This window comes from Alosa alosa, chromosome 21 (assembly GCF_017589495.1).
Source record: "Alosa alosa isolate M-15738 ecotype Scorff River chromosome 21, AALO_Geno_1.1, whole genome shotgun sequence".
NCBI classification, from domain to species: domain Eukaryota; kingdom Metazoa; phylum Chordata; class Actinopteri; order Clupeiformes; family Clupeidae; genus Alosa; species Alosa alosa.
In genome coordinates, this window is record NC_063209.1 from 22,580,561 (window position 1) to 22,605,276 (window position 24,716).

At 42.8% G+C, this 24,716-nt stretch overlaps 1 protein-coding gene across 1 annotated transcript in view; it reads left to right on the plus strand.

Annotated features, from left to right (window-relative positions):
• Positions 1–2,067: 2,067 nt before the first annotated feature.
• The window catches only part of LOC125285982, a 28,135-nt gene continuing 5,486 nt past the window's right edge, over positions 2,068–24,716 (plus strand). The window contains exons 1-4 of the mRNA XM_048230613.1: positions 2,068–2,603; positions 3,099–3,234; positions 3,325–3,616; positions 14,909–14,960. Coding sequence (XP_048086570.1) covers positions 2,407–2,603; positions 3,099–3,234; positions 3,325–3,616; positions 14,909–14,922 — 639 coding nt within the window. The 5' untranslated portion in view covers positions 2,068–2,406 and the 3' untranslated portion in view covers positions 14,923–14,960. The remainder of the gene's footprint in view (positions 2,604–3,098; positions 3,235–3,324; positions 3,617–14,908; positions 14,961–24,716) is intronic.

Here is a 24,716-nt window from a genome sequence, read left to right on the forward strand (position 1 = left end):
TAGACTGCCTAACGTAACCTCCTCTCCATTTAGGTGATGGGCTTACCTAATGTTCCTGATTGATTAGCTACGGAATAATACAGATTTTACAAGTTTTATTTGCTACTTGCTAGACTGACAAACGTATAGGCTAGGCCTACATTTAATAAGTGTTCAAAATCAATCTATGGGATTGGGGTTGGTTGGAGCAGCCAAGCTCGTCCAGGGCGGGCACAGATGACTTCCAGGACGGGCCTGGCCCCCCAAAGCCCCCCCATGCCGCCGGGACTGAGTACAAGCATCTCTGGTCTATTTTGGAATGCTACGGGAATGTGTTCACATTACATTTTAACAACCCAGAAAGTATCTTACTTGATCAAGCAAACCCAACAGAGGCAATCGTAACGTTAGATGCTAGAATCCAGCCGATAAAAGTTGACGCTGCAGAACAAACAAAATAGAAGATGGGGACCAAGTTCCATACAGTTAAGTTACGTTAGCATAATAAATCACAAACAGATGCCAATAGTTGTCTGAACCGACTGAAACGGTGATTAAAATGCCGAGGCTTTCATTACAAAGATGGCAGATAGACACTAAAGTTACGTATGAGACCAAACTTGGCAAAATGCAAACGTTAATGCACAGCTAGCTAGAGGCTAGGGCTAAACCATTATCAGTGAGTCGACATGCTAAAGTTGTAGGTAGCTATCATAGCAGACGAGTGCTTCACTGACTTCATTGACTGAAATACCAGTGCCAGTATCACCTTAATCAAGGTTTGCATCGCAAACGTGATTTCAATATATGTATAGCACTAATAGACATTAGCAATAACTTATGCAATTGCGCCTAGCAGCATGCTAGCTAGCAGCTATATGCCGCTAGCATAGTAGCACTATATGGACAACAGCGACACATTAAAACAGACAAGACCAGACTAATGTTAAATAACAATGTGTGTTTTTTAAATCACACTACCATAACATATTCTGCCGAAATTGCTATCCCATTTTAAATCAGATAGGCTACAGACTCATTTGAGCATCACAGCTAACAATAACGTTAACTTAGCCTGTTGCACAAAATGACAAACGTCTCTGGTTGCACTAACGTTAACGTTAGTCCTAATATCAAACAACGTTATTACAATCAATAAACATGATGATTATAAAACCACAAAGGCCAATGTTTAGCTATTGTGAATGTCGCAATATATTAATAAATATCACTTACTCAAGAGGGTTCAGCGCAACCGTGTCCCAGCAAAGAAAATATCCACTAGTATGACTCTTCTTGGCTCTTGGTGTACAGTCATGTTCAACCATTACAGTAAAGGCGCGTCCGCGCCAGCGGATCCGACATGGGTCCACTCAGGATCCCCTGTTTGACAGTAGAATTTACGGGGCCGCCTGGAGGCGGAGCTGATCCTCTGTGCGGCACCAAAACGAATGCGACAGTCACGCGGGTTTGGCGACTTGAAGGCGGATCCACCTAGGAGTCTACTGCTGTGTGGGTCAGGGCATAGTAAGACAACACAGGAATGAATGGTTTTAGTGCAGGCATAGAGCACAGGTGTTAATTGCTTAATTAGATCCGAAGCAACCAATTACTAAGACCCGCCCCTCTCACAGATCTTAGAGAGAAATCACATGCCAAACACAATTGTAAAAAGAAAAACAGAAAACAGATTGTACAGGCACCCACAACTATATCATAAGAGGTAAGTAAATATGTCCATATAGAGAGGAAATATCACATAGAAGTTGCAGTTACTCAGAAAAAAAGCAAACACAGTAGACTACACAATAGACATTTCTACAAAAAGGGCCTATAGACTATCTCCTTATCTCTCTATTGCGTTAAACTTCCAGATCCAAAAAGTTTCACGCTGCAGCAGCATTTTAAATCTATCCCCTCTTCTTACAGTTTTCTTGGCTCTATGCACGTCAGTAGAACGTTCGCTGCGATGTCAAATGATACGGGTACGCTACTTCTGCCAGCTTCCGGACGTTCTGTTTACAATGGCGGACAGGCGAAATAATAGGACCGCAGGCCAAGAAATTTGCTTTTCAAAAACAACAGAAGCAGTACCACGAACACTGTTGTGTTCCGGAGTGCACTGCGTCTTCAACATATAGCGCTGGACTCAGTTTTCATGCTTTTCCACGAGACGAAACTCTGAGGCGACGATGGCTAATACTAATTGGGTGGGATAAGTTTGTTTTTACTTCACACAGCAGCCGTCACTTTCTCCCCGGGGACATATCTGAGGCTAAATCAGAAGGTGGGAAAAGACGTTTGAAGAAGGGAGTTGTCCCTGTGTTGTTCAAATGGAACAACTTCAAAATCCCCCCACCGAGAGCCAGTGTGTGGGACCGTATTGTCAGACCAGAGTCCTTTGACGAGCCCTCTGATGAACAACCTATGGAGTGCACTGCAGTGGTGGCCCACGATTCTTCTGTCCCAGACCCTATGGCTTTGGACATGACAGCAACTGAAAACCTGCAGCTAAAAGAACAAATTAGGTTGATGAGTATAGAAATGGGGGAACTGAAAATCCAGGCCACTTTTGGATTACATAGATTCGCGGGATCTGACGACGACATCCGTTTCTACACAAGGTAAGTACAAATGTTACAAAACTTGATTTTAACATTGGCTAGCTGCAGTAGGCCTAAGCCATCTGTAATTTAGATACTCATATTTTTCCTTGTAAACAAGTTATGTGCTGATGGTTAACTATATACACTGCTTACCTGTCATCTACATCAGTATTGTTCCCCAGCTTAGTGATTTCACTCCACACACACACACACACACACACACAACCTTTCCTCACCTACGAAGAGCTACCTATATCTTACCTGTCATGTCCAGCAGTATTGTTCCCCAGCTTAATGATTTCACTCCACACACACACCTTGCCTTTGACTCACCTGTGAAGAAGAGCTGCAGTTACGTCTAGTGATAGTGAGACACAGAAACACAGACACCAATAGAGAGGTACAACTTAGGCCAAAGAAAAGCAGACATGGATGTCCGGTATCTATGTAAATGTTATGTACAGTAATGTTATTTGTAATTGTCTTCTCTTTGTATCTTCTGTGTTGTTATAGATTTGCCGGTTATCGTCATTTAATGATTTTTTGGAGTCTCATCGAGCCATCAGTGCCCCTCATGATTCGGACATCAAGAGCCAAAGCGGTTGAAAGGAAAAAGGAAACCATCTCTGTGGTCCGTCCTGCACATACGGTTTGTATTTGTGTTATTGTTGCATATAGATCCTCTAGAAGCTCAGGCAACTTTCTGCATTCCTCTAACACACATTATCTCCCTCCACAGTCATTACAAACCATAGATGAGTTCTTTCTCTTCTTAATGTACCTGGTTGCTAGCTTAAAGGAGAGGGACCTAGCAAACAGGTTTTTTTTAGTGCACCAGTCCACTGTTAGCCGAATAATATCTACATGGACAAACTATCTCTACACTATCCTGGGCTCGGTGGGCATCTGGATGGAAAAGGAGGATGTGCAAGCCAATCTACCCAAAGTGTTCCAAGACTTCTCGGACACCCAGGTCATTGTGGATTGCACTGAGCTGAGATGTCAGACGCCATCATCGCTGCTCCTACAGAGTGAGATGTATTCAAATTATAAGTCTCACTGCACCATGAAGGGACTGATTGGGATGGCCCCCATGGTGCAATAACCTTTGTGTCTCCCTTGTATGAGGGGTCTATCAGTGACAAAGATCTCTTCAGGCGTTCAGGCTTGCCAGACCTACTCACGGATGACATGGCCATCATGGTCGATAAGGGATTTTTGATCTCAGATGTGGTGAAGTGCAAGGTTTATTGACCCCCCTTTCTACAAAAAACAGATGCCTGCTCAGAGTGTCCTCCAGACACAAAAGATAGCACGTGTCAGAGTGCATGTCGAAAAAATAATTAGGTAGGGTGACCAGACGTCCTCTTTTGCCTGGACATGTCCTCTTTTTGAAACCTAAAAATGTGTCCGGGCGGAATTTCAAAGTCGTCCGGGATTTTGTTATTCTAGCCTTACAGCGAATTTGCATTGCTCTCTCTTTCATTCATGGATATATATCTATGTCTTTCATTCACATACTAGTCACGGCCTCCCCCTACAGTTCGCTTTGCATTGAGTGGAAAGTGTAGGGCAAGGGTCTCAAACACCCGGCCCGCAGGCCAAATCCGGCCCGCGTCCTGCCCAATTCCGACCCGCGACGTATGTCAAAATAATAATGTAATCCGGCCCTTGGGGCTATTTTTAATTGCGACAAACAACGATACTGATTAAAGTAGACGATAGATCCAAGTATGGTGACATCTCAATTGTAGCCTACTCTGCTCCACTATGTGCTAGGCATCCAGAGCTTGATTAAAACCCAAAATCGCTGCGCCAAAGTTTCCAGAAATACTTGTATTACCGCGAGAAACACAAAGGCGTGCATTTGTAATGGCGGAGGCGATGCAGGCCATAGTTTAGCACAAATTGAAGCAGAAATAGGCCTACACCTAATGTTGAAAAAGCGTTCGCGTGTGATGAAGTCTTAGGTAGGCTATGTTATTCACCTATTCTGATTCTGAAGGAGAATATCCTTTTGTAGATTATGATCGATCGTCTATTGACAGTGATAGTCACAGTGTGTCTGTGAATGGAGGTCGTCTTTGAGTGTATAATGACGGTGTCCACTAAGCATACCATGCTTATTTCGACCCTCTGCCCAACATAGTTTGGAGGTTGCAGTGGTAATCGTGTCCGTAATGGACGTGGTACAGACAGCAGTAAAAAACAGGGCTCGAAGAACTACAAAGTCACCATAATATGATGCGAACTTCTGCTCAGATTACCCGCGATAGGAACTGATTTGACCAGAATACTTTATTGTAGGCCTTGTGGTTTAGTAATACATCACTAAACCATATACATCTTAGGTGTTTTCCTGTTCATTTGTTATGTGGGTAATATGAAAAAAGGAAATAAACCTGCTCAAATATGTTCATCCAGTATTTACTGAAAGGTGCATAATTTGAGGTGCTTGCCATCCAGTGATGGGTACATTTACCCCCTTCATAAACTTTTGTTTATACTCAAAGATTTTTATATTTACAGTAGGACTTTATCTCTGACCACTTTCAAGCCATGACCTTTTGAAATTTTGATATAAAAATCCAATGGTGTTGCTTTCTTAACCCTGACGCCTAGTTTGCCAGGTTTAAAAAAGTTATGAGAGGAAAATATTTGTATTTGGTGTGAAACACACACATACCCGTTTTTATGCTTTTTGTTTGTTTTATAATTTGTATTAATATTTATTTTATCATTATTTTATTTATAAGCTAAGGTTGCTAGCACAGGTGTCTAAAACTAGATAAAAACACTTGCACTTTCTGTTTGCAGTTTTGTGTGGTATTTGAAAAAAAGAACATTGCTTTTTCAGAAATAGCCGGCCCTCCAATCAGATGACGTTGGCAGAAGTGGCCCCCAGCTCATTTGAGTTTGAGACCCCTGGTGTAGGGTGTTGAGCCTGACCTTAGCTACCGTCATTGGTCGATAGTAATCTCAAAAACATTTAATTGGTCAGTCAGTCACCTCAATAGCGCAAACTTCCTTGTTTAGTGTAAGTTCACTGACGAATTAAAATGTAAATTTCCATATTTTTGTCTCGGTCGATATCAACATGAAGCTGAGTGCCGGACCTGCAAAGCAGGCACTTACGCGTCGGTCGCAAATAAAGGTGCCAACAACCTACAGGTAGGCTACACAATGTTCAGCAAAGCATCGAACGGCAGCGAGGGGTGAGAGCTCATCAGTGACAAGAGTGACAAGTGACAAGAGTTTTTTTACCTTAACATTACGTCTCCAAAATCATTTTGATGGCACATAACCTCATAACCATAGATTGTAAATATAACATGACGAACGACACTTCTGCCATTGTCTGAGCTATTTATTTAGCTGAACCTTTAAACTGCCTTTAAGGGATAGCCTTAGATGCAGCAGATGTCAATAATCCTCTATCTACTGCAGCCTATATTCAGGTGAATTAAATATGTTGGCATAACATGAGGGATAGATGTAGGCCTATTTCTTTACAAAAGAAATATCTAATAATAATGGATTGAAAAGAGGTAGGCCTAATAATAGACCAGACATGATTGAATAGATAAAAGAAAATGGACAACATATCCACATCAACACAACTGTTTTCATAGGTCAGGACTATTAAGCTCTTAAACAGATTGTTCAAAATTATAGAGCTACTGTAAAAGATTCATGTATTTTCAGAAACACCTTGGATCAAATTTAGAGATAGGCTATGCAACATTAAAGATGGGTCGCCATCCAAATGTATCTTGCGAATATAGAGCTCAACAGCCCCGCTGTTATTGTAATTATTGGTTTTGCACATTTAAAACTTTCATGTTTTCAAAATAGTCTTTTGAACCCCCGCTGAAGTGTCCTCTTTATCATAATGAAGGCAGTCCCCCCCCCACCCCCAACACCAATCAAATCGGGACTAAAGCATAGCATCAAAATGCTGGTGACGTAATTAACGTTATGTGGACTGTCATTCACTGTTAATGGTTTAATTGGCTACAGGAGCAGATTAAAGGGGTGCAATAAACAAACATTATACTGGTGCTGAGTGAGGCTTGTGGAATATTGAGCTCATAAATCCGATCGCTCTGTTCAAGCTAAACTTTGCCCCGCACTAATTTTGAGCTAAGGTCAATAAGTCTTTTGGAGAATTAGGCTGTATTGGGGCCTTGCAATAAAAAGTCACTGTGAAGGACTTTTTCTGTTAGCTTGACTTTTTCTGAAGGTTGTGACTAATTGGTTGGTTTTTAATTTTCGGGGGACTGATTTAGTTAGCTAATTAAGCAGAGGCACTTATAAAGTCGAAAACAAAGTAAACTAAGTGTGTCGGAAGAGGGGAGCAAAAAAATAACAGCAAACTGAATCCTTGGAAACTACCTGCACTGGGGAACAAAGCATTGTGAATTTGAAAATCACATCAATGATTAAATGGCACACAGTTTGCAGAGATAAATATCTTTTTCAAATGCATTATGATCATTTCATGTCAAAACATTAATGTAACCCAAAGCAATTTTCATCCATCAACCCCTTCTTCTTTACAAGAGGCCTTTGGGAGAGAGTACATCACAGAACATTCTTTGTGAAGTGGCAACACACCAGAGTTCATCGACATGCATGTCAAAACACCTATTATATAATATTTGTATTGCATCAGATACACAGATGGAAGGGTTCATCACTGGGACCTCCAGGGCACTTCATGGGTAATACAGGTACAGACTGGTCAAGATCGATATTTGGGAAAATGTAGTAAGACGTGATTATGGGGGGAAATGTAGTAAGACGTGATTATGGGGGGAAATGTAGTAAGGCGTGATTATGGGGGGAAATGTAGTAAGGCGTGATTATGGGGGGAAATGTAGTAAGACGTGATTATGGGGGGAAATGTAGTACGGCATGATTATGGGGGAAATGTAGTAAGGCGTGATTATGGTTGTTGAATCTCCACTTAAGTGTTGAGCACTGATTTATATCTATTTATATCTATATTTAGACTGATATCGGTTTGACACCTAACGATTATGGTCTAGGTGTTGCTATCGATGACATTACTTGAATGTTCTGACATTGGCAAGACATATATAATCATGTCATACCCATGTCATAATAGAAGATACCATCCCATTTCATACCATCATGATGGCAAATATCCAGTGATATAACTGTCAAGATGTAAAGACAGAGGGGGCCTCTAACAGGCATATGTCACACACAAATGAGCAAATGTTATCAGACATCAGGAAAGATGTCATGGCATGTGTTCCCCTAATGATGGCAACATGACAGCATATTTCTTTGAGACAAATTAAAATATCATATGTCATATCCAATAAAATGTGTATGGCAAGGTTCAAGGGATGTTGGTTTTGAATGCATTGCCTGCAGTGTAAGTGACAGACTTTGCAAAAACATTTTTATTATGAAAATCTGACCGATGTAAAAAGACAGGAATAATAATCTGCTCAAACTCCTGAGCCCTGATCCACTCTTCCTCCCCTCTGCTGGTTCTGCAGCACAGGGAAATATTGAGCGGTTCTTGTTCCTGTGGTTCCCCACCACTGGGTACAGTTGTGCAGCCGTTGGCTTCGTACGTAGGCAGCAGCAGAAAAAGGCACAACACGGCAGTCTGTGCCCCCATTGGGTAACACTCCATAATAAGGTGCCATAACAAATAGCAAACTAGTAATTACCTAACCCTTTGTTAATATTTGTTAATTGTTACTAACATATCTATTTGGCACAAGTTAATAGTTTTTAATCATTCATTAAATATTAGTTGTTTGCATAAAATCTGTATGTTAATGTTTTAGCAAATCTATTAACTAATATTGTATTAATATGTGTTAATAGTTAACTAAATGTCTTTTTGGCACTGATTAACAGTTATTTCTTGCATCATTTAAATGTTAAATGTTTATTTGCAAACTATATGTTAATAGAAAAGGTAATGACTTGTTATTATTTAACTAATTGATATTAAACTGTGCTTCTGCCTATCCCAATATGAACCGCTCTCCATAGGACCCTTACAATAGATAGATAGATACTTTATTGATCCCCAGGGGGAAATTCAAGAAAAAAACATGGAGCTACCTTGACATGCTGCCACTGTTGTCGGCGCCTGAACCGCTTGCATTAAAGTTGGTTAAGCTTAATTAATATACTAGTAATATATAACTAGTCAGACGGTGAAGGGACTGAGACCAAAACTGGCTTATCACATTTATTCCTTTAGGAAAAGTTAAAACAAAACAACAAGTAGTTGAATGGGCTATATTACATGCATCATTCCTATTCACCCCTTGCAAGTGACGTCACGTTTTGTTCGCGCCACAGCAAAATAGCCTAGTGGACGGCACGAATCAAATCAATGGGTTGTAATGGGACATATCGCACAGCTAGGAGATTATAGTGAGATTTAACCGTAGTAATGCCCTTCCACGACTGTTGGCTTATTGTTTGGAATACAACAACATCCCATGTTCTTGCATAGATATATTTTGGTTTGTTTTCTTTGTGTTCGGGGAGTATTTCAACCACAATTGCATGCTTATCTCCTCAGTGTATGAAGCACAGCAGCGGTTGCTAAAGCAACCATAGACTCTGAACAGGACGGCAGATAGCACTTAGGCAAAGTCGTTGGCAAGATCTGAATGTAAACAGATAATACCGTTCAAGTTTTTTTTAATTTCCTATTTCTTTCAATTCTTTAACTTAAGACATGTAAGAAGTAAGTTTATTAAGCTGGGCAGCGTACAAACTGACGAGTTACATTAGCCCTAGCACTATGAGCTACGATAAACGTTAGCTAGAATACCTAGCTTCTAAGTGTGGCAGCTAGTTATTATTTCATGTTCTGATATGACATTCTTAACGTTTTGACTATGTTACAACTGATAAAAGCAAGACAAATAAAGTAACCAAATCGCTTTGCAATATTTTAGTCCAGAAATACTTATGGGTGTTCATTTACCATAATGTTAATTACAGTAGCCTAACTTAACGTTATCTCCCCTTGCTGTTACCACCAGTTTTAATAACTTTACATTTACGATCATGACCCATTTCATCTAACAACACCACTGGCATCTTCTTTGACTATCAGACCCCAAACAGCAATACATTGAACTACAAAGATGTTATAGTAATGGTGTTCAGTTCATCATAATCTTTATGACATAATGTAATTTGCCGTCCAGCATGGAGCCGTCACGTGACTTAAGTCACGCGTCTGCAAGGGGTGAATACCATCACTTTCAGCCCTACTAGCAAGGGACATGCGACATTGAATGTTCAGGTGCACAGAACGACAGTTTATTAATATTCTGAGACTCACTAAACACTCACAGACGTAGACCATACGGAGGTAATGCATAAACATAATGCTAAACTAAATGTACATTAATTTCCTGAATTGCACTTTCCATGCACACTAAGCTAAACTACACTGAATGCATGGAAAGTTGCTAGCGGAGTTTACAGCTGTCACGTTAGACTCAGTGTGTATGAACTCGTGGTCATAATGAAAACATTAATAAACGTTCTCTAAGTTGCTAGAATTGCACCCAAATCTTAACAATACATGTAAAGTAACATAATAGAGGTGGTATATCAAAGTTTTCAACTTAAACAACATTTTACAGTTACAAAATTAAAACAAAGTGGTGAGAGCTTTATACAGTCAACCTCCGCAATGCAAAGCATACCGTTTCTAAACGGCTATGGCAACAATACAAGGACAAAACGCAGCAGAGCTGCAGTATAGCGTTTCTCCAAAGGGGGCTCCAAAACACCAATCTCAATAAAGCTGCTTAATTACGGCGAAAATCCCAACCTCCAAGTACGAAAATCACATACAAACACTAAACTACATTTCTAACTCTGTTACACCCCCCTTCCCATGAATTTCACCAAATTCAAGCAGCAACCAAATAGTACTTCCAAAGGCAAAGAGTACACTACTTTTTAAACACTAAACACTAGACAGAGAGTCACCAATTACAGGACAGCCAACCACAGAGGTATCCAATAAGGATGAAGTGGAAGAAGAGGAGCGCAAACTCTCACACAACCAACCACTGGCAGTAGGGTGTCTTATACACCCCACAAGATCATAAACCATCATTTCCATAAATTATCCACAAAGCTAATCAGCTAGATAAATAATAATATGTCATTAACTTTTATATTAGCATATAGTTTGTAAATAAACATTTAACATTTAAATGATGTAAGAAATAACTGTTAATTAGTGCCAAATATTTAGTTAACTATTAACATATGTTAATACAATATTAGTTAATAGATTTGTTAAAACATTAACATACAGATTTTATGCAAACAACAAATATTAACTTAAAAAACTATTAACTTGTGCCAAATAGATATTTTAGTAATAATTAACAAATATTAACAAAGGGTTAGGTAATTACTAGTTTGCTATTTATTAATTTATTATGGCACCTTATTTTGGAGTGTTACCCTTGTATACTCTGAGCAAAGTGCTGAGAAGGCCATTTTGAATGCATCTGCACTGACAGAAATAATTACACACTGCTGTACACTGCCTTGCACGGGACCTCCGCAAATTAAAGAGATTAAATAGGGTAAATAAAATAGGTGTGTGTGTGTGTGTGTCGGGGGGGTGGGGGTGCTTGCTGCTTCAGATTTTTAAAGGACATGTCAGAGAGTTTCATGCAAGTAGCTTGGCAGCAGATGACCGCATAAGAAATGAGACCGATATCTCATAAAGATTTCATCAAGTCATGAAGTTGTTCTATCCCAGGAACATCTCGCAATATTCAAAAATATTTAAGGACACGCCATATGACTTCTCCGGTCTCATTCAGGAAGTATCCTCTAGGAAAATATGTACTCATCCAAATGATTATCCATTTGGCCACGATAAGCCAGGCATTGATATGGCCCCTGTGTTATAACAGGGGTGACTCCACAATTAGAACAGTATGCTTCTGGTGCTAGGCCTACTGTCTCTGTGATTTTGGAAAAACTCCAAGATATACTGTCTTCTCTCCTCGTGACAGTAAATAGAATCACTATTCAGGTAGGAACAAGCGACGCTGCCTGGGTCCACTCAGAATAAATCAAAGCTTTGCCAGCAGCTAGGCAAAGTCTATTATACAAATGGGGTGACCTGACGTTGCCTAAAAGTTAACTTGAAGAAATTATCAAAGATGGCGGAGGTAACTCATAAATAGTAGTATTTCTGTACATATTAACAAATAAGTTCAAGGTTTGTGCCCTTATATTTTGAAAAAGTAAACAACAATTAAGCAAACTATTTAATCTTAAAACTCTGAGACTCTAAAATGTCTGAGCTCATATACGATCTATCTGCCAGCCACTACCTGCGTAGCACAGCCCAGTTTAACAGCTCAAAATGCCCACTCAGTGGCAAGTTGCTGGAGTTGTCGCTGTCTTTTGTAGCTAATGTGACCGTATGGTTCAAGTGAACTGGCAAAGCTGTTTTCATCTCGGGGCCCATTCCTACATTCCGATGTGGCTATGAGGTTGAGTAGAGTTCATGGACTTTTCCCATATCTTTCTACATTTGTATATGTACACTTTGTGCATTTTACAATTCTCTGTGTCTCTCTTTTTGTTGTAGGATGAAGAAGTAAAAATATAATCATCATCTTCACATTATGGAAAACACCTTAATGCCACACTCTAACAGACATCCCACAGAAACAAACAACCTAGCATTATTAGACATTACAACAGCAAACAGACACATTCATCAAATATTTCAGTAAACAAAAGCTGATGTCCCTCCACTCTGCCCAGGGCCGTAGTCACCATAGTCATTGAGGGGGACGTGTCCCCCCCAATATTCAAATATGACCAAAATGTCCCCCCCAATATACGGACATAAAAAAATAAATAAAGAAAACGCTATACTGCAGGAAACCAACAAGCACCACAATCTGAAATGTAGTCAAACGTACTGTAAATAACGCACACATTAGTGACCTATGGTTCCAGAGAGAGTAGCCTACACCCCTGAGTGGTTTGTTCTGGTGGTTTTTCGTTTTTCGTTAGTGGCGTGCGCTATCAAAAGCTTCTATTTACTGTACCATAGGGCAGGCTACTGCGGTGAGGTAGGGCTATCAACAATATCGCTAAAGCTACCGGTCCTATACTCACAAATCTTGTTGGAAAGGTGGAGCACAGGCTAAGGAAATCCCATTATTTTTTTTGGAGCCGACTCAAAGGGAACTTTGAAGCATTTTCCATATTGTAGGCTATTTTCCTCGCAATGATAGCGAAAATGAAATAGTGCCCATTTATTTTAAATGATGAATTTGTGCGTGCATGTGTCGCTGATTTCTTTCACGTCTTACAACATACATAATTTTCATTCATATGCTAGTAGTAATGTCAGAAATGATCCCGTTTATAGGCCTCTTAGAAATAGTTGTTGCATCTTGCATGTTACATTTAGATGTGCACTCAATCGCGCATCCACGCAGGCCAAACGTATAGGCCTACGACTCAAATGTGGCGACAGCACACAATTTGTGAAACATTTTTTACAATGCACTGGCGGTGATAGCCTACACTTAATGTGAATCGCGGACAATAACCAAAGAAAGGAATTTGCACCACCATTAATCAAGTAAAGGCTGTAGTAGACCTAGTGTTACAGTACATGTTGGCACAAAACGTCATTTCTGTCAGAAAGGAGCCTATAATGCATGGGGTAACGTGAGGTGATTCAGGCAGAAGAGAGGCCTTAGCCTATTCCTGAATCCTGTCCCTTTCAAACTACGTTAAAATTGTCACCAGCCACCAGCATAATATAATCAAAATCAAAATACAAAATCCTATTAGGCTTTAGGTCAAAACCTATGAGTCTAAGCCTTAGTTTAAAAAAAATATCTTCAGGTGTAAGTAATTAGTCAAAGAGCCATTGCATTCTGTGTAAAATATAGGTTAATAAAGATACTAGTTTGTAATTTCTTTTAAATTATTAATTTGGGAGACAAATGGAGTCATTCCACACGTCTACGTCCAGGGATGGATTACTGAATGGGCCTACTGGGCCCAAGAGCTCAGGGGGCCCTGAAGCCCAAGCCTCTGCGTGAAGTTGCTTCTTCTCCACTCTTCTCTTCTCTTTCCACAAAACTTACCAGAAGCCATCATTTAAAGGGTAATTTTTAAAAAATCTTCCAGGGGAGCAAGGCCCCTGACCCCCCTATCTTAACTGCATTTAACCATATGTCCGTCAACAGTTTGGAATACCCTAATTGACTAAGTTAACTAATTACTTGTTTGTGAGTTTTAATAATATTTTTGCATGCAAGGAAATATTTAGAAATTCTGTTTGGGGGTCCCCCAAACCCCGCCACAGATTTGGTCCCCCCCAATGTTGACATCATGACTACGGCCTTGACTCTGCCCCAGATGGATGAAAGTTTATTTAGAGATAGAGGTCTGTGCACATAAATCTAATCATTAACTCTTCTTCACTCAACATGTCATGTTGGGCTTGCAACAATTTCGTCCGATAAGAAGCTAATACAGTGACAGCATAGTGTGATGTAAATGATAAAATGTATGTATACATCTAATCATTTACTTCAACTTCATTACAACTGAATGTCACCTCGTGACACCAGGGCTGGATCAAAAAAGCCAACTTCGCAATGGTATTTCATAAAAACGACCAGAGATAAGTAGAGACAGAGAGGGAGAGATGCATGAATTTAGAAGTTCAAAACAGTCTCGGAAACCAATAGGAAGTCCAGGGTTATTACAGTCTCCTCCGGGTCTCATTCAGGATGTATCCTCTAGCAAAATACGTTCTCATCCTCCAAATGATTATCCTCTTTTCCACGACCAGCCAGGCTCTGCTATGCAAGAGTTGTTATGAGGTGTCAAGTTTGGGCCCAGGTGAAGGGCGAGCCCAGTGGAGGACAGTTTGGATTGGGTGGGAGTTGCAAAGAGGGCCTGAAGTGCATGCACAGAGAACCATAGAATCCTAGCGGGTTTGGGGTTTGCGAAGGTCTGTATAGTCGACACCCTACGTTCGTTATGTGCGTTTTGTGAAATTAATGTGATAGTTTGCAATATGTAGCTTTTCCCAATTTCTAATTATTTCTTAATAATAGGCCTACGATTTATAGTACCTAAATCTATAATGACATTGTCATTGGCCAGTTTGTATAGAAGGGGCATTTATTATTGTAAGTTTATCATGCTTATCGTAGGAATGTTTGGAGAAGGCTGCAATTGTTTTCTTTCATCCTTAAGCAATACATAATTTCCTTCACTCACAGAATCTGGGCAGTAGGCTTCCAGTTGGGGCAGAGAATGAATGTCATGAAATTGGTGAGTAGGCCAATCTCTTTGACCTGATCACAAGGTTGAAGTTATCACATATTTCACTTAGATTATATTCTTGAATGGTAAAAATGATAAAACTCAAAGTATACTTTCTTTGCTGTTTGTGGGTAGTCTAGCTATCTATTTGTTGTTGTTTTTAAGCAGCCCTGGATTAATAGTGGCAGTTGTAAAAGGGATTGTAGGAAAGCTGAGCGTAAATGGAAGAAGTCTGGTCTTCAAGTTCATTATGACATTATGAAGGAATCACTTAAACACTATAACATCTTGGTTAAGGATGCATGATCACATTTACTTTTCAGAACTTATTTCTGATCATCAGCATAATCCTAGATTTCTATGTAAAACAGTAGAGCAGCTGGTAAAGCCATCTACTCCCTGTGTCCCAGTGGAAAGTGATGCTGACTGTGAAAAGTTTTTGTCCTTTTTTACTGAGAAAGTAGAGTCAATTAGAACCTCTATCACTCCTAATACTATGCACTCTGAAGTCTCTTTCTTACAGGATAGGCATACTTTAAACCACTTCAATACAGTTACTCTGTCTGAACTTCTAGAGACAGTGTCACATATGACAGTATCTTCCAGTCCTCTTGATGTAGTACCAACAAAGTTCCTATTAGAAGTAATTGAATCTGTTGGGTCCTGTTTGCTTTCTATTTTTAATAGTTCACTTTTAAATGGCATTGTCCCTGATTACTTTAAAACTGCAAGTGTGAGCCCATTGCTAAAGAAATCAGGACTTGATCCATCTCTACCTCAAAACTACAGACCTATTTCCAAGTTACCATTTGTATCAAAGATTCTTGAAAGATTAGTGTCCAAGTAGCTTGTCTCTGCACTGGAAAATAATAATCTTTTTGAAAAGCTACAATCTGGTTTCCGAAAGTATCATAGCACTGAGACAGCACTGCTGAAAGTTACAAATGACCTTTTAAGAACAGCTGATGATGGCATGTGTTCTGTCCTTGTACTTCTTGATCTTAGCGCAGCTTTTGACACTATTGATCACAGCATACTGCTGCATAGACTGGAACATTGGGTGGGAATTTCTGGTACAGCCTTACAATGGTTTTTCATCTTACTTGTCAAATAGGAAGTTTTATGTTTCTGCAAACAGTTACACATCTTCATTTTCTCCTGTCAAGTATGGGGTACCTCAAGGGTCAGTTTTAGGACCAATCTTATTTTGTTAAATACATGCTTCCTCTTGGGCACATTATCCAGAAACACTGTGTCTCCTTCCACTTCTATGCTGATGATCAGTGTCGGCGCTCCGCACACGCACATCACGCACTGCGCGTAGGGCAAAAAATCAAAAACCAAGAGAAAAACCAAAAATCTGGGTTGTGAAAAATCACCACAATAGGCTACTAGTATTAATAACAAATAAAATATGTCTAAAGCATGTTAATATTGTGATGTCACGAGAGGCTGCGTTCTGGAGGGCCGCTACGTTCCCCTGAGATGGCTGCAGTCACGGACAGCTTTGGCTCCATCTGCTGGGGAAGTTGGAAACTCCACCCCTCAAACACACGATATCCCAACACACCTGAGACCGATCAGGGCCTGATGAGCTGAAGGGCTTTTTAAGGCCCAGAGACACAGTTGGTGTTAGAGTGGGATTTGAGAGACAAGCTCAAGTTGTGCTCTCAGAGGAGCTACAGACGGTCAAGTGGCACTTTCTACCTGAAGACTGGAATACTTACCTGAAGACTGGAATACTTACCAATCGGATTGGCCACTGGCTGCGGTGCTGTCCAAAGTAAGGCTGAAGACTAGTTTTCACAAAGAGATTTTACCTGAGGGAATCGACTATGACTTTTTCGCTTGAAGAGACCTTGTTTAAGTTTTGACGGTTGAACAATCAACCTTATCCTTAGTTACCTTTTTGTTAATTCCCCAGAACTTGATTAAAAACCTTCGTATATACCCTAAATTTGTGTCCTTGCACTGCTGAACTGTCCCGGGCCGAGAGCCGTGTAGCCTCTCATGATATCACATATGGTGGAGAATGCGGCATAGTTCATACTAATAGTGCATGTCAGAGAAGGACACTGAACTGCTGATATCCCAATTTTCTAAATTGGCCGAGACCTCCGCCAAAACAAAATGGAGGCCATTTTGAAAGCCCTGGTGGCTGGCCAGCAAGCCCAGACGCAGTTTAACGTGGCTCTCTTTGGAGGAGCAAAGAGAGCCAACCTCCTGAAGTCAGAGGAACTGCAATTGCAGAGACAGTTGGTCGTTTTCAGAATGACCGCCCCAATAAGGGCGAAAGTGATTTTATAACCAAAATGGGGCCACAGATGACGCTTGAGGCGCACTCTGCACGCTTTGAGCTACAGCCACGAGGGAAGCGTGGCCCAAGGTACAGTGGGTTGGACTGTTAGCCCCTTCTGTCGGGGAATCGCTGAATGCTGTCCGGGACCTGGCCTCTGACAGGGCGACTGACCACGAGGCACTGAAGGCGGAGATCCTCAGCAGAGGTGGGCTCACCAAGTTTGGCATGGCCCAGCGGTTCCACAGCTGGACCTTCCAACCAGACCAGCCCCTCGTGCACAGATGCATGAACTTGTCCGGATCACGCAGGAAATGGCTGGACCCGAGAAGAGTACGACAGCTGCAGTAGTGGAGGCCGTGGTGGTGGACAAATACTACGGGCCCTGCCTTATGAGGCTTAAACGGCTCATTAGTCAACAGGCCTTGACGACAGCGACCTAACGTGGGGGAAGCCGTGGAAAGGTACCAAGCCACAGCAGAGATGCTTCGGGCTTCCAGGAAGGAGCCCCCAGAGTGCCCCCGGGCCACAGACGGGAGGAGCCGGCCCAAAGAACCCCAAGGGATCCAATCCAGCCACTTCAGGGAGCTGTCCAGGCTCCAGGGGAGCCCAAACCAGCCGGCACCAGGAAGAGGACACCGGGAGAGTGAAACCCGCCAGTAAAGCCGGGAGGGGGGAGATGGGACACATCTCCTGGCAGTGTGGGAAACCAGCGGATGAGCCTATGCCCACTGCTGAGTCCTCCAGCTCACCACCCGCCCACCTTTTGCTTCGGCCTCGTGGGAGTCGTGAGATGGCGCCAAGAATCCACTCCCCACCTGCCCGGGTGACGGTGAATCACCATGATGTGGAGGCTCTGCTAGATTCCGGTAGCCGGGTCACCCTGGTGCATAAGGATCTGGTGGATTCATCATATCTGACCCCAGGAAAGTCCTCCCGGGGCCCCTGTGTCCATGGAGACACCAGAGACTACCCCCACCACTAAACTCAGGGATGACCACCACCAGGGGAACCATCCCACGCACAGCCGGTGTGGTTGATTCCCCACCCGCTCCTGTCCTAATTCACAGACTGCCCAGCCTTTCACCAACTGTGGAGGGAGACTCAGGAGAGGCTGACCCGAAAGTACCTCGGAAGCGAGAGGTAAGACGATCCGAGAACCCGCAAATACAACCCTCAGAACCATTAACTCCAGCCTGTGCTCTTGCAGGGATGGCAGGTGCCCAGGCTGACTCAGAGACTGGTCCAGACACGGAGGAAGAGAACATGGTCCCAGGAAGTGCTCCAATCTCCAGCCAGGAAGACGTCCATGGCACCAAAGAGCTTCCCCCTCTCACAGGCCAGTATGGTACAGCCCAGTTACAGGATCCCACTCTTACAAAATGCTTTGAAGAATGTGCAGGTGATAGAGGGAGTGGTGCTAGGGGATAGGACAAGCCCTACCTACCCCATTTTGCAGTAAACCGGGGTTAGTGTATCAGGTGGTACAGAAAAAAATGGTGAGGTGCATGAACAGCTCCTTGTACCACAGCCCCACCGGCCACCGTGACTCAACCTAGCACACACCCACCCGCTAGGGGCCCACCTAGGGGTGGAGAAACGAAAAAGAAAGGATCTTGCGACGCTTCTTTGGCCAGGGGTGCACAAAACGATAGAGAACTATTGTCGTGGTTGCCCTGAGTGTCAGCGGTGGCTTAAAGCCCACATATAGAAAACCCGCCATTCCCTTGCCCATTATCGGAGACCCCGCTTGAGAGAATTGGACTGGACATCGTTGGGCCCTTACCGAAGAGTTCCAGGGGACATCAGTACATTCTGGTCATCCTGGACTATGCAACCCGATATCCGGAGGCCATCCCGCTGAGGAAGGCTACGCCCAAACAGATCGCCAAGGAGTTGTTCCTTCTGTCAACTAGTCTGGGGCTCCCGAAGGGAGATATTGACAGACCAAGGGAGTCCATTCATGTCCAAAGTTATGAAAGAACTCTGTACTCTGCTGAAAATCAAACAGCTGAGAACGCCGGTCTACCACCCCAGACAGACGGCTCGCCAACGCTTTAACAAAACTCTAAAATCCATGCTGCGGAAGGCGATCGGGAATATGGGCTTAACTGGGATCAGCTGCTACCGTATCTACTGTTTATGTGAGAGAGGTACCTCAATCGCCTACTGGTTTTTCACCCTTTGAGCTCTTTGCTGTCTTACAGACCCCGAGGACTGCTGGACATCGCCAAGGAGGCCTGGGAGGAGCAACCGCGTCGACAGCGACCCTGATCGAAAGCATGTCGGGCCATGAGAGAGAGAATGAAGGCTGTCTATCCCATGATGCGGAACACATGGAGACTGCACAACGGCAACAACAAGCCTCCTACAATAGGGTCTGCTCAACCCAGAGAGTTTAAGCCCGGGACCGAAAGTGCTGGTCCTGGTGCCAACCGTGGAGTGCAAATTCCTGGCAACCTGGCAGGGGCCATATGAGGTCATTGAACGGGTGGGAGAGGTAAACTACAAGGTGAGGCAACCGGATAAAAGAAAGCCTGAGCAGATTTACCATGTTAACCTGTTAAAGAAGTGGCACGCCAGGGAGGCGCTGTTCAGTTGTCTACCCCCACAGAGACCAAGGAACCAGGGAGAGAAGAGGTTCAGGTGGGTCCAAGCCTGTCCCCACATCAACTGCAGATGGCCCTGGAGTTGGTGGATCGCGAACCGAGATGTCTTCCTCCCTACCTGGGCACACGGAGGTGGTCCAACACGATCCGCACCATGCCTGGCAAAACGGTAAACCAGCTTCTTTACCCGCGGCCGGAGGCTCGTGAAAGTGGTGATTCAGGAGGAGGTAAGGAAGATGCTGGAGCTGGGGGTGATCGAAGAGTCCCAAAGTGCCTGGGCAAGTCCCATTGTACTGGTTCCCAAACCAGACGGGTCGGTACGATTTTGCAATGACTATCGGAAATTAAATGAAGTGTCCGGAAGTTTGATGCGTGCCCATGCCTCGGGTGGATGACTTGATAGACTCCCTTGGGGCATGCTCGCTTCATAACCACCCTTGACCTCACCAAAAGGCTACTGGCAGGTGCCCCTGACCCCGCAGAAGGTGAAGACGGCCTTTTGCCACACCAGGGGCTCTACCAGTATACCCGCCCCGCTGGTCTCCACGGAGCCGCCACGCTCCAGCGCTTGATGGACCGGCGTCCCGCACCCCACAAGAGGTGCGCTGCAGCATATTTGGACGATGTAGTCATCCAAAGTCCCGATTGGGCCAGCCACTTGCCCCGGTACAGGCTGTGATTGATTCACTCGGGAAGCAGGGCTCACGGCAAACCCAAAAAGTGTAGGCTGGCCTTCAGCCAGACGAACTACTTGGGGTACACCATTGGTAGGGGGTTGGTCAAGCCTCAGGAAGCCAAGTTGCGGGCCATACAGGACTGGCCACGGCCCATCACCAAAAAAACAGGTGAGGTCATTTTTGGGCCTAGCCGGCTACTACAGACGGTTTATTACGGATTTTGCTACCATTGCTGCACCTCTAACAGAGCTGACAACCAAACGCCACTCACAAATGGTGAGGTGGACTCCCGAGGCGGAGGCGGGCCTTCGCCGACCTGAAGCAAGTCCTGTGTTCCAGTCCGATCCTGGTGGGCCGGACTTCAAGAAGGACTTCATTGTCCAGGCGGACGCTTCGAGGTGGGTCTGGGTGCTGTACTTTCGCCCAGGCACATGACGGTGAGGAACATCCCGTTCTCTACCTCAGCAGGAAGCTACTTCCCAAGGGAGAGGAACTATTCCACTGTGGAAAAGGAATGCCTCGCTGTGACCTGGGCCCTGGAATCCCCCTGGGCGGTTCTACCTCCTGGGTCGACGGTTCACGGTGGTGTCGGATCATGCCCTCTACAGTGGATGGCCAGGAACCGGGAGACTAACAGTAGGATTACCAGATGGTTTTTAAGCTTGCAAGCATTTAACTTTTCTGTTGTTCACAGGGCTGGCAAAGCCACGGCATCGCGGATGCCCTGTCCCGGCCTTGACGCCTTCTTCGCCTCCTTCACCCCGGACGAGGGACGCCGGTCTCCGGGGGATGTGTGATGTCACGAGGCTGCGTTCTGGAGGGCCGCTCACGTTCCCCCTGAGATGGCTGCAGTCACGGACAGCTTTGGCTCCATCTGCTGGGGAGTTGGAAACTCCACCCCTCAAACACACGATATCCCAACACACCTGAGACCGATCAGGGCCTGATGAGCTGAAGGGCTTTTAAGGCCCAGAGACACAGTTGGTGTTAGAGTGGAATTTGAGAGACAAGCTCAAGTTGTGCTCTCAGAGGAGCTACAGACGGTCGGTGGCACTTTCTACCTGAAGACTGGAATACTTACCTGAAGACTGGAATACTTACCACCGGATTGGCCCACGGGCTGCGGTGCTGTCTAAAGTAAGGCTGAAGACTAGTTTTCACAAAGAGATTTACCTGAGGGAATCGGGACTATGACTTTTCGTTTGAAGAGACCTTGTTTAAGTTTTGGACGGTTGAACAATCAACCTTATCCTTAGTTACCTTTTTGTTAATTCCCCAGAACTTGATTAAAAACCTTCGTTATACCCTAAATTTGTGTCCTTGCACTGCTGAACTGTCCCGCCGAGAGCCGTGTAGCCTCTCATGATATCACAATATGCAAAAGCAATACAAAAGTAATATAGGCCTAGACCAAATTAGTCGAGAAAAAGGTGAATCTCCTGTGCAGCCCTCTCTCCAGTCTCCCTCCGGTGCCCCCCTCCCCCACCTCCCAGTGGTCTGTTCGATTATTCCTCAATCGCAAATTTGGCAGACAGTAGACATCGCCTTGAAAAGGCACTAAGAGTCGGGGGCGGAAAAAAGGAAAAAGAAGAGACAGCGGGATGATGCTCGCGCTTCACTTGCAGTTAAGACAATGTTTTAAATAAATAAAAAAAATAAAAAATTGTAGCCCTTGCGTGTATGCATGTCTATGCTTATGCCAGGTAATACTACTACCGTCAATACACTTTGTAACGTAAACTCCTACTAGCCATGTTCATGTTCAAGTGTTACATTGCAAATGATTTTATGCTGGCTAGCTAGTTATTTTACGTTGTGGATATGGATATGGATTATGGGTTATTGAATGCAATTCAACACTTTCCTTTAACGTTAGTGTAACCCAATGAATTGCCACTTCCCATTATGATGCGCAATAATTCCCTGGTAGCCCCTAGATGCGTGCACGAGACAAATGTTAAAAAACAACAACACGAGACAAATGTTAAAAAACAACAGAAAACCGTCAATCGGTAAATGAAGAAGAAGTAGCACTACGTCTGTCCGAGACGGAGAGAAAGATTGAGAAGATTTAAAATACGGACGACTTCGAAATCATAATAGATACTTGGAACTACGGACACTTGGATACTTAAAAACGAAAATTGGAAAACAATATAAAGATCCTCTTTCAAGTCACAGCTGAACGCAACAGATTTGCATGTTCTATGTAATCAGAGCCAATTATTTAGTACATCTCAATTACCCGAAAACAGATGATCACCCTTTGAAAAGAAAAGAAGAAAGAAGACTTTTCCCTTGTATTTTGTATGGTACTGGAATCCTGGTGAGCAAGCCTTGAACACTTGAAACCTAAGCTAGCCCAGCTAAAATTGTATAGGTAATTCCGATTTGATTGCTAGACATTTAAAACCAGTCAGGACACCCGATCCATAGATTAACCATAGAGTTTATTTAATGTATGAAATTTAGACAATTTAATATAATAATGTGCTTGTTAAAAGAACTGTAAGATCCGGTTACCGTTAGCCGCCGACTCAGGCTACATGGCGTCCACGGAAGCCATAGCAACCAAGCTATACGTGGACAGATTTAATAACGCTGTCTGGCTGTCATGCAGCCTGGCTGCAATGACATTTATTAGACTGCTCCTACAGCAATATGCTGCTGTTGTCATTCAAACTTGGACATTAGTTATATTTAGTATGTATGTGTTATTGTTATGATAGAGATTGAAATTAATAAGAAATCTGTACAATTTTGTGCAGACTGGTTTTTGTTGTACCCCGAACAAACCCCGTTGCCTTGCCCTGGAACTCTTGGATACCTTCTGGATTTCCCTCATCGTCCTGGATTTGGATTCACCATCGTCACCATCTACATCAACTTGCCCCTTCCTTTTGGACTGCCCGTTAGGCTACACACCCCCTTACCCTTGTGATTGTGGTAGGATCTGGACATTGCACTTTGCACAAGTTGGACTGAACCATTTCCCCTTTTCATTTGTTTTCTTTTCTTTATTATTTTCTTGAGTGCACTCACATTTTGTTTTGGGTTGGGTTTTATTTTGGTTTAATTTATAGGATATAATAATATTGGATAACAAATATATGAGACAAGATATTAGGTAATAGAGTATAAGGTTAGGTTAATATATTAATAGTATTTTAAAAAGGAAAATACAATTAGACTTAGATATTAAATAGAACAAAAAATATAAAGTAGTACATGGATATATAAATACAATAAATAGAATATTAGAATAGAACATATAAAATAGCATAATAGAATAGTAAACAGATATAACATAATACATCTCTTTTAATATTGATATTGAAATAATTTAAACTGAATTGAATGACTTTGACCTGTGAAATAAAATACATATTTTTATTATAAACTTTATCCACGAGTGTGTGTGTTGTCTTTGGGGTGAGTACTAGAATCTGGTCTAGAAAAAACCTACACCAATCTCCACTGAACCTAGATATTAGACTATAGACTGTCCCTGCACAAGTATAGGCCATTATTACCCTGTCGTGCAGGTTACATTAGCAATCGGTGCATAAGACTAGCAATCCTTCCTCAGGTTGCTAGCTAGCAATGCTATTTCTGATTATGCTTATACCACCAAGCATTTGTGCTTAGGGCACCCAAATGGCTAGCGCCGGCCCTGCTGATGATACACAGCTGTACCTGCCCATTAGTTCCTCTGATCCTAGTATGCTGAATTCCTTAAATGAATGTCTTTGTGACATAAAAAACTGGATGTCAAACAATTTCCTCCAGTTGAATTCTGACAAAACAGAAGTCCTCCTCATTCGATCCCAGCACATAGTGAAACAAATGATACCATCCTTAGGTCCCTTTCCATTTTTAGACTGTGTAAAACCTGTTGCAAAGAATCTTGGTGTCTGGTTTGACAGTAATTTAAGCTTTGAACGTCACATCAAGAAGCTCATACAGTCTTGTTTCTATCACCTCAGAAATATTTCCAAGATTAGTTCCATCTTAATTTTTAAAGACACTGAGACCATTATACATGCATTTATTTCTTCACGCCTGGATTGCAATAGTCTTTTTTCTTGTCTGAACCAAAAATCTATAAAGAGACTTCAAACTGTTCAGAATTCAGCTGCCCGGCTTGAGACAAAGTACTGTAATCACATTACTCCTGTTTTAG